Source organism: Sipha flava, unplaced genomic scaffold, assembly GCF_003268045.1.
Source record: "Sipha flava isolate LNK unplaced genomic scaffold, YSA_version1 176_pilon_pilon, whole genome shotgun sequence".
NCBI classification, from domain to species: Eukaryota; Metazoa; Arthropoda; class Insecta; order Hemiptera; family Aphididae; genus Sipha; species Sipha flava.
This window is the reverse complement of record NW_020272062.1, coordinates 1,803,628-1,815,500: the sequence shown is the minus strand read 5'-3', so window position 1 is coordinate 1,815,500 and position 11,873 is coordinate 1,803,628. Positions and strand designations below refer to the sequence as shown.

The window sequence follows — 11,873 nt, the reverse complement described above, 5'->3', positions numbered from 1 at the left end:
AAAAAAAAAACGAAAAAAAACGAAAAAAAAAACGAAAAAAAAAACATAGTGCTAAGTTAGAATAGGAGACGCGTCTTCTTTTTCACCACTCTTGGCCGCAGATATTTCAAACAGCAGTAGTAACTGTTTTTCTGCGATCGATTACATAACATTATTGTATATTGTATCATGTAATGTAAACAAGTCGGGGTATTCAGTTCGATTCTTATGTATGTTTATTAAATTTTTTGACAATTTTTTTTTACCATTTTTATTTTTATTTTTTACTAAGGTCTTCGGCTTAAACGATTGCATTATTATGTAATGTTGCTCAACCACGGCTATTATATAAAACGCTAATACGATTGTTTTGTCACGGGCTATTAACGGGTTTTTGCAAGCAACTTTTGATTTAGCAATATTGATTTCCGAATGATGACATCGTATGCGCTACGGTAGGATGACGTCTAATCTTGTCTGTTCGCATCTCGAGGGTTCTAGGCGACGCGTCACGACGTATGTGGTAACAATTATACGCACGTAGCTACCGGTTACCCTACTGACCACGATAAATGCTAATGATACCTCAATATTGTTTTATATTTATTTATTGAATACTTGTATGTGTGTGTGTGTCAACGATGATATTTATTCCTGTACGTTTACTTCTCGGCAGTGTCGAATTTTTAAACGAATAAATAATCGTTGAATTATAATACACGATGCGCCAGGGTCGGACTGGCCTATACTTTTTATCAACACTGAGGCCTTATCTATATGAGCTCCTATTACTTTTTTTAGGTCACTAAAATATTGAATGATTCATAACTGAGTCAATGGTAAGGACTAAGATATCATTTAAATAGTTGGTAGATCTGATATTTTGCTGCTATAAGTTGTTGTTGACTGTTGTTATTAAATGATGCTACTACTTAGTAGGTATTAAGCTAACTAACGCCTAAAATGTCATTAAAATAATTTACTGTAATCAACATTGCAAATAGTAACGTAAAGTAAAAATAATGATCGATGAAACTTCGATAGATGAGACAAATAGTGCGTTTGATAATAACAAACATAAGTATCGTGTGTCTTCAAAGTTATATATTATACGGCATCAACTCAATTGAGTTACAGATTTAATGACTCAAATGGCATTATACAAGATGCATCATACCTGGATCCAAAGTGATTTAAAAGTGTGGCGACGTAAAAAACATACCGCGAATCGTCCAAGTTGTTTACAATATTGTCAGTGGATAAGGGGAAATCCCATGTTCTTGAATATTCGATGATTATCTCGTTAGGGTAATTTCGAAAATTTTCTACAACAATCGACGCTTATATATACCGGCTGATCAAGACGCTCGATTAGTCAGTTAGTTCGTCAGTACAATCCGCGATATATTCGGCAATTCCTCCGTAATTGTAACGCGTATCGATATTTGTTTTTCATATTAATGTACATACATATTTGTGTAATATAGTGTTTATTTTAATTAAATTAAATTGTGAGTGATTTTTATTACCTGAATCCCACAAAAGTTTAGATAAAGATACGTCTCTTTTTCCACCAGAAGCATTATAATCTTTGGCAAAAATCAGTTGTATTAAACGTGAGAGTTTCATTAATCAGTTAAAATCATTTGCAGACACATATCACAATATTCCAAATAACATATTGTATTTGTTAAATAACACACTTACTAAAATAGATTCAGATTCAGATTCAGATTCTAAAACTGGTAATGATGAAAAAATATATTGTGTTATTGATCAAAATTCAAAAATGTATTACATGTGTTCTAAAATGTTTGAAATATTTTAATTTACATAGCAGTTCGTATTGAAATGTATACCTTATGAAACAATATTAACATTATTTTTCACACATGTTTCTCATGTAACCGTTTTTTCTCAAAGCTTAAAATTATTAAAACTCGACTGCGATTTTTTATTAGTCAAGACTTATTGGAATCTTTCTTTTTATTGAACTCTAAGGCCAATATTATTTCCTAGTGGAATTATGAAGATATTATTGACAAACTTGCAAATAGATCAAGTGAAATTAAACAGTTGTTGTTTTAAAATATTAAAATTAAAATATTTTTAGAATTGTTAAGTTATTTGTTATTTTTAATTTACCAAGCATGTTTATAGAAATATATTAATATTTTTTTCATGTAAAATATACCTAGTATGTAGAACTGTTTTGTTAGTATTCATTGGTGCGAATATGATTTTCATCTTAAGGGCTAACATATTTATTAATTTGATTTTTCGTCCCTCTAAAAATTGAACAAATGTAACTTTCTTAAAAATTTGGGGACCACGTTTCCCCTCTTCTAATTTCAATTATAGTAGTATTAGTATCAATATTTATATTGTTAATAACTAACTAATAATTTAGTTATTAATGGTGAATTTAATTAGAGCTGAGGCCCTTTGAATGTCTATCCCCGGTGAGGCCTTTCATACCCAGTTCATCTCTGGGCTGCACCCAGAAGGAACATCACATATTTACTATTACGTGATCAATATTCGTCGTGGCCGTTAGCCACAACAGTTATAATACCATTGTCATCACGTGATCAGGCATGTATCCCGATGGTAAAAGAGGTCTATAGCATCTTAACCTTCCACTTGCAAACCTGGTCATGAATCGTAATCCTTTGTATTTAAAACGTGAATAAAATATTCTTAATTTGAAAGATAATTAAACATAAAAGGTTTTTTTTTGTTTTTCACCATAAATGTATGACAAAATATAAAATGTAAAATGACAGATATATTAAAAAATTATTTATACTGAGAAGGGTACTAATGATTCCATTAGTTATGGGCGGAAAGTATATGATTTTTTTTATCTCTCCTCTATAAAAAAATAAAATATGTCAACATGACGCATTTTCATAATAATTATACTTTGCCGTTGTTAAAAATTTGTGTTGGTTTCATCTTTTCTGCCGAGTCACTCTTGCACCACTCAGCCTGTCCAAGATTGTGTAAAAATAATGAGTTGTAATAATAATGCTTTGCATGTTTTGTTTTTGTTACCATTCAGGTGTCTGTCAATCCCGAGTTCAAAATTCCAGAAATCACATACAACAACAACGCGGCAGTGTGCTCCATGTTCTACTCGGAAACGTTCGTGAAAATTCATGACTGCGTCGTTCAAAATCCGTGACGGCTCTTCTTGTTATCATTACAAATATAACATTATAATTATTATAACTATTAAAATTATCATAACTGTCATCACTATCATCATGATGACAACTTACACGGTAAAATTGTGTGTATTTATTGTTAATCACTGCATCGAGTCTTTAAACGAGACCTTATGTGACATTTTAATTTAATTTTATCTTGTTCAAAGATGTTATAGGTTATTTTAGATTATGATACAGTGAACTACGAGGAACGTATTATTTTACGTTGTTTGGTAAGTCCGATTTAAAATGTTAGAAACATATGCTCGTTTCAAATGTTGAAAACAGTTATCAACAAAAGTAAAATATACAAAGTTCGTTCTGATTGATTTAAAGAAAAGAGTAAAAAATGAATTAGTGGTTTATCGCTAGTGACTTTAGCGTGGGATCAAAAACATTTTTCAAAAAAAAAAAAAAAATGTGATTACATGCATCATTCGATGTAACGGGACGATATTGTGAATTTTTTTCATCAAGTATTTGAACATATTTTAATAGTGTTAAATTTTCTTTCCTTCGGTTATGCATTAAGATTTTCCCTATGAGTGCTCTTTTAAAATCGCGCTTTGTTGCGCGAAATTATAATACTGCGTTCACGGGGATAGACACAGCCGAAGCCGCACGTCTCATCGGTATTTCATCCTTCCCCCATATGATAAAAGCTTTGGAGCGTTATGCTAGGTGTTGTGTTGAAGCTTTGTTGACAGATTATTATTAACGGAAACGTCATATATTATTACACGCTAGGCGCATTAAATTTCATCGGGCACCGGTGAAAGTTTTTTTTCTTTTCGACAACGCGTCTTAAGAACGGAAATGGCCGTGTATACATACCACGTGAGTACAATCATACATGTAAAAAACTGGTTAACAGATCGATGTCTTTCGACGTAAAACGAATTATCGACACGTTCACGAAAACGTCGAGGTTGACCTGATTGAAATATAAATCGATCGATACCTACCGGCGCGTTTAATAAAATCGGTTATTGTCTTTCTTACTGTGTTGTTTATGTTGCTATAATTTTCAACTCGCTTCAATATCAAATATCGAAACGTGATTATTCGGATGAGTTTGAACCGTACACGGTTGTATTTGCACGACTTGACGGACGTGACTTGACTACAACGGAACTTCGATACGGTCGCCGGACGGTAATATTGCTAGCAGCGCGATGGGAACACAATATTATCATGGATCATCGGTGTTTTGCGATGTTTGACGACGACGAAAACGTTATCGCGTTACAAACGATGATACCGAGGAGAGAGCAGTTCCCTGTGTCTCACATACATTATCATACTGTTCCGGTCGCGTGGAGATCGACCAACATTTTTTATTTTCCACCTTTTTCCTCCGAAGTCTTCGAAAACTTCCGGTTTCGATTTATCCACGAACTAAACGCTGTTACGTAACATCGATGCCCGTTCAGTATCCGACTAACCGTAATCTTACTTATCGAACAGTGTTTTACCGTCGTCCTTAAATCAACGAACCGTGTGTGTTAGACGAAGCCACGGTTTCGTAACACGATTGACCGTATCCTATGAATTTAACAATATTACTATTAAAACTTTTCCCCGTCTCTGGGTCTACCTTCGGTTTATTTGGGTCAGATGGTTACAGGACGTCTCACGAGAAATATATTCTCAGCAAAAACAACCGTGACGTGTTCATAATATTACCTTTGTCGTTATACGCGTCCCGTAAACATAGACGTGCACATATATAGTGATCATCGAGTACTTCACGACAAGTGTAATGTTAACGGCGACTTATGTCAATGAATCCTGATAAGTATACAACGACAGAACATTGTTTACATTTTTTTTTCTAACAAAAAAATTAATATTAATATTATTTTTTGCTACAGCGCAATGATTGTACGACGTGCGTTACGAATTGTCAGAGATCGATAAGATTATGTTATACACATAGGACCGAACGATTCAAAACGAATCTTTAACAAACCACCATTTGCGACGTAGTGTAAAATCATAAAGCGATATAATTCGCTGTATTAAGTAGAGCATTGTTTGCTGGCAACCAATCGTAAACATTTTGAAACCCGCATGCGAGTTTCGGGACTTTAAAGTCGACAACAACTAATTTTCTTGTACTAGACGTACGTAAGCGCTGCGTGAAGTCATCGTGGCGTATAGTCCGATGCGATAACGGTTGTCGAGCAGTAGCGGATACTAACAGGATTCCGGGTTTCACACCACCACCACCTCTGGCACCATGCACCGATTCCTTTTCGGGATATTTTTCCCCATCGCTCAGTTTTCGCTGTACTGCTCTCTCGCCACATACTACCACGGTTGCCCGGCAACGGCCATTAATTAACTGCTGTATAAACGGTCTGTAACAAAACCTTGAACGAAAAACAATCATTGGTCAAGAGGAGAGGATCGATGGAGATGGAGGATAAGCAGGATGAAAGTAACTCGTGGTATACCGCAGTCGTTTCCTTTGCCGCAATAGTGGCCGATTTATGGCTGTTAACTTCCCACGATAACGGTTTTCTTGATATTGGTGTCGTTGCAATTAACAGTCATGAAAATGTTTGAACGCCAATGTTATATTTTTAGATTTCATAATAATGAGTAACAATCGAAAGACGTGCAATTTTTTCTATCAGCGAATATTATGAAATACCATTTTCTCCCTCGCGAGAAACAATCGCCAGAAAGGATACCACGTAATAATAAAAATCTGAAATAACACGCTGATGTACCTACGTCTTTACACGCTATTTTGATTATAGCCCATTCCGGAAAATGCAATGATTGACGGAAACGAGTTGAATAGAATGTGAGTCGAAAGCTACGCAATATCGTTATACTTTTACGATGTTTCCGAACCCATTTTCGGTGTGTAACGACAGAAATTCGCAGTGCGCAATGAATACATTTCGTAACCGAAAATCAAAAGATTTCACATGTCTTGTCGTCATCAAAATCACTTCGGGAGAAAAAATATGTACACCGACTATCTCTCGTGATCCGTGCGTAATATTGTTCACAGATGTTGTTGATGTACGCAATCTAATCTTCTACATTTCGAACGGCATCAACGCCGGGTACGAATATCAACAATAGTCGTCATCACATATTGATCCTTTGCTTTCCCTGCGCAACCACGGAATGCAGTTTATCGTTTCCGTAAATATATACGTCTTGCGAAAACAATTCCGAATACCCAACGTATTGCCGTAATCGACGACGTAATGCTATCACAGAAAACATGACAATGTTTGATTTGTTGAAATTCGATTTTATACCGTTGCAATCCGTGAAATCAGATGGCACATGTTTGAATAAGATATAACTTATTTCTACGGCTGTTAAGAGGACGTGATACCTACCGTCCATATTGCTTTTGCGGACCTCCTACGTCTAATGGACGTCACAGCACCGTGCTACACAACGAGAAAACCGTGTTGCGAATTCTCGGTCGAAGTTATATTCGGAACACATGTGGAAGAAACCTTAACTGGAAAACATTTCCGAGACATCGTCCCTTTTTTTATTGTATAATGAACGAGATACAAACGGAGTTTGGTAAAAGAATTTTGCCGAACAATAATTCACGTAAAGCGTACAGCCAGATTTTATCTCGAATATATTTTCGTTTCGAATCGCGACCATAGGGGTGTTCGATGATCGTAATACGAACTGAGAGACGCCTCGGTTTCTCGATGCTTTATGGTTCATCGTACGAATGGCGACCACGTTGGCGGCTTTGTTTCCTACGAAAACGACTCAGTGTACGGGCGAGTAATCGTTTCTACAGAGCGTTTGTTGCATACGAACGGATTGCGATGCGGCTTAACGGAAAGACAACAGAGGAGAAATTGTTATTTTTCAGCAGCCGAAAAAAATAATATGTGTATGTAGATGGGTGATGATAAAACTAACCGTGATTAGCATCTCGTGTTGGTTGCCGAACAAAATCTAATGAAATATGGATTACGAAGATCGACGTAAGGTCGAGGGTGATACTTAGATCCCTGCACGGAATATAGCATTCCATGTCATAATTTTCAACGGTTTCAACATATCCTTTTCGGTATAATGAATACACTTGTTTAGGGGCGTTTCTCGAACAATTACTGATCGCCTCGTTTGATTTATCGACTTTCGCGAAAATTAACGACCGAACTGATATAATGTTCAGGAGGTATGGGACACGGTGTTTTATTCGACACGATGTTATAGCCCGCAATGCAATTGTATAATTTATTTCTTATAACTTGACTGATTTAATATTTTATTCGATTATTGAAATAAGTTTTTAGACATGGAGAGCGAAATTTTAGCGATCACATATTATCGCCGGCTGCTGTTCTACCCCGAACCCCGTCCACCGTTAGATAACCACCCATCGAAGGACTCGGCTGGACAAAGAACGGTGACGAGAAGAATGCGTTCTTTTTCGAACAAATATGATTCTTTAAGAATTATTTCACATTCTACATAATAAATCTATATTTCTAAGGTCATATATATGTTTTCATATATTCCGATGGTCGCCCGTGACAATCTCTGGTTGTTTTTTCGTATCGGCGTTATAATCAAGGTGCCATATTTTATATATTACATTTTTAGAACATATTTTTAATGCAATTTTTTCATTTTGTAAGTGTATACAGTTTTAATTTTCCATCTACACGACCCCCAGAGGTGTTCGTCGACGTATTTTTCAATCGGAAGGGTAAAATGGAGTATCGCTTTTATCCCCTTCTCTTAGTAAAGAATGATCACGTGTGTGAATTTCACTCCCAGTGTGGTGTTGGTCCGGTAGGGAGCAGTGTAGAGCAACCAAAACGATAGCAAGGGAAGAAGACGACAGAATTAATTCTGCAGAATGTTTTTAGCATTCCAGATTTGAACTAATGACTACTGCAAGTGCTGTAACCAACTATGTGACCACTGCACAACACTGCTCCTAAGTACATAAATATATTTTTTTTTTAAGTACATTTATTAGTCTTTAGTTATAAAAATAATTTGCTCATGTGAAATTTTACATTCGTTGTAGGAAATCGGATACCCATCAGCGTGTGATGTTATGCCTGTTCGAATGGTGGCACGAAGATAAAAAAACTAGTAGGAATAATGGGATGCAAAAATAAATATACTAAACCACCAATAAAAAATGAATAATACCAGTAAAAAAATTGGTCACTAACCATGCATTATATAAATTACTTAATATAAGTGATTTCATGTAAACTTATTTTATGTCTGAAAATTGATCGTCGAGTATCGATCGATTGCTTACCGACCAAACTAAGTTAAGGGGAGAGGGTAATCTCCCTCAAAGGCCCCTTTAGATTTGTTCTTCTCACCCTTCATTAGCCTAATAGATAATCAAACGGCCGATCATGATTAGGGATAACTTTAAATTATTCTTATTATCATTTCTTTTTCTCCAAGCGAAACAAATTGACTCGTAATCTTTCCTCTTTTTCCGCCTCCGCTAGCTCTCTTAACGCCACATAAATCGTCGTCACCACCGTCGAGTCGGAATTATCTGTCCCAAATGAGAACATTTATTATATATATAGTACAATTCTAGTGCGTTCCCCCTCCCTCCTCTTTATTTTCTTTTCTTTTCTTCTTCTGTAATACTGTCGTCGGTCTCTCGGCCGTGTCAACGGATTCCGTCGACACCGCAAGACGGTTCCTTTGTGCCTACCATTATTATTTATAATGTATACGACGACTTATGCGCATTTCTTCAGCTGGTTTTCCCTTTTTTTGTTTTGTTTTTTTTACGATTACAACAAGGAGACCAACAAACCCAAAAGGAGTGGCAGACGTGGTAATGTAGAAGAGAAGACGAACTAATAGTATTTTTTCCAACTTAACAATTTTTATTTTTAGGATATTAATATGGGAATCAAGTTTTTGACAGGGACGTAGGGAAATGCACAACACAACAATAGATTTTTTGAACAACCGTATTTTAATGGTTCATATCCATCGAAGTACTAGAAAATAAACAAAAAATAAATAAAATTACTAGCTATGAATTCGAATCCAATAATTATTAACACTGGTGGAAATCATTTATTCATACGTACGAACGTATAATATGTTAAACATCTATATAGAATAATATATTTATATTTAATTTAAATGTGTAGTAGTAGTTTTTATTTTTCAACTAAAATTTGTTACATTTTTACATTTTCTAAATTAATTATTATTAAATTTTATTCTTTTTTTTTCTTTGCATTAAACAACATGTCACTATAATATTTTATAATATATAAAATTCCAATAAATATTTAAAATTATATATTATTCATACAACTAAATAAAAATAATAATATTAATAATAATAATAACAGCTAATATTTTAACACAAAAACACTATTTACACATCGTACAACTATCATACGCTAAAAATAAAATAATATTATTTCGCATGTTTGTCATTTAATATTATTGTGGATCGTGCGCAGACCGCAGAGTCTCGTTCGGCTGGTACAAACAAAATTCTTGTTAGTTTTTTTCGTTAAAATTTCATACATTTTATATATATATATATATAAATGTTTAAATCTTTATTATTATGATTACATCTATATAATTCAATATACAATCAGTACAAATTAATTAATCAATATTTTTCTAATATTAATTTAGATTAGATAATTTTGAGCAGTCTATGAAATTACTTTTTACACATTCGTCGTATGAATGCTGCAAAACAATAAAAACAAAATTAGATGGCAAATAGCTTATTCGTTTGAGAATATTCACAGCCTGATTTTTTTTTTTTTTTAAACAAATATATATTATTTTTAATTTTAATTTTTTTTTTCGCTTTCAAAATGTTAATTTTCGCGAGATAGATAGTGAGAGATAGAGAGAACGAGATAATGAGAAATTTAGTTGTAGAGCCGGATAGAGAAAGTTTTATATTATATTATAGTAATAATATGACGAAATGCGTTTGATTTATAGTTGAACGGTTTATGACGGTACGATATCATATGTTTTGAAATTTAAAACCTTAATATTTTTAGTTTTATTGAAAACGTCCACAATAAACAAAGAACCCGTAGAACAAGCGAAACGTAAAAGCTAGGGTCTGGTGTCATAATAATAATAATATGAATATAGCAAAAGTTAGTGTGTAAACGACTATAAAAGACGAATCTAAAATAAAGAAAAAAAATTACAAAGAAATGTATAATCATGACGAGATAACGCCGAATAATAGAGTATAATAATAATAATAATAATAATAATATATAAGTAAATTTAAAGGGAATAAAAGTGTATTACAATATAGTATAGTATTCGTATACATTGGGATGGGAAACCTCTGGAATTCGATGACACATGTAAACGTAAACCCGAACGTTTCCGGAATTTTCGAACACCCAAAGTGTGTATACGTATAATTAAATATATATCGTAAAGCGAGTGGTAAAAACGTGATGCTGCTGGGCGAAACTCAACTAAACGGGGCCGGTTTGAACATAATTGACGTAAAAGTTGGCTTTAACCGAAACCGAACTGCTAAACTCACTAAATGAATAAAAAAATAACCGCCGTCGTGTACCGAAATAAAGTATAAGTTTCAATCATTATCGTTGTATCAACATGTAGGGTAGGCGATAACGTTGCGTTGAACAACTATTACCGTCGGGAACGGGATTGGATACCGTGTTTTCGGAGCTAAACCGGACGCTATATATCATAAAAATGGCGACAATGATGACGACACAGTCGTTGTCGTTGTCATACTTTTATTACCACATTATCGTAAGTACGGTTAATTTTTGGTGTACGTTCGATTCATTTGTTCTCCTTAATGTCGTCGGTTTTCGGAACCGAAACAATAATCAAAAAAAAAAAAAATAATAATAATAAAATCGAACTCGGCGGGAAATGACATCGACAACGGACAAACACGCTTGGCCGCCCAGGAAAAAAACGATTGGATGAACTATACCCGCGAAACGTAAGTTTTTTGATTTGTTGAGTGAAGTGACGAAAAACAACGATACATACCCTACAATCCGTGTGTTCAGACGGTATATTATAATATTTATATATATATATATACCAACTATAAAGTCGAATTCGCTACAACGTCTATCGAACGAGTGAAAGTCGTTAATGAAAACACGTTACGCGTACGGGACGGTTTGCTACGCGTCGGGGAGGGCGAGCACAGGACGACGGCGTTGAAAAGTTCGTCCCGAACGCGTGACGCAAACGAAAATGTTTAAAACATACGGCACACGCGTACACACATGTGCAACGATTCAAAAGACGTACTAAAATTAATATTAAAGTATATTCTTCAGTTGCTCTATAAATTTTTAATTCCATAATAATTAACAATATATAATAAATAATATTTACGTGTATTACTTCGATTTCGTTTTTTGGAAAACTGCTGAAACTCTAACTAGACATTTATAAATGTTATACAATAACAACAACAACAATAATAATAATAATATTTTCAAATTCTAATATTTATATATATAATATATAAATGTAGATGTACGCGCACGGCGTGTACACATACATCTCTGTATCATAATATTTATGTTCTATATAGTAATAATAATATATTTTAATGGGTTTGAATCACAATATTCTTTTTTTTTTTTTTTGAAAAGTTACGCTGTTTTAAGTTTCTTATAG

General features: G+C 34.1%; 1 protein-coding gene across 1 annotated transcript in view; it reads left to right on the top strand.

Moving 5' to 3' along the window:
• The window catches only part of LOC112680328 (lysyl oxidase homolog 2), a 51,021-nt gene extending 47,749 nt beyond the window's left edge, over nucleotides 1-3,272 (top strand). The window contains exon 8 of the mRNA XM_025550384.1: nucleotides 3,044-3,272. Coding sequence (XP_025406169.1) covers nucleotides 3,044-3,166 — 123 coding nt within the window. The 3' untranslated portion in view covers nucleotides 3,167-3,272. The remainder of the gene's footprint in view (nucleotides 1-3,043) is intronic.
• Nucleotides 3,273-11,873: the final 8,601 nt, after the last annotated feature.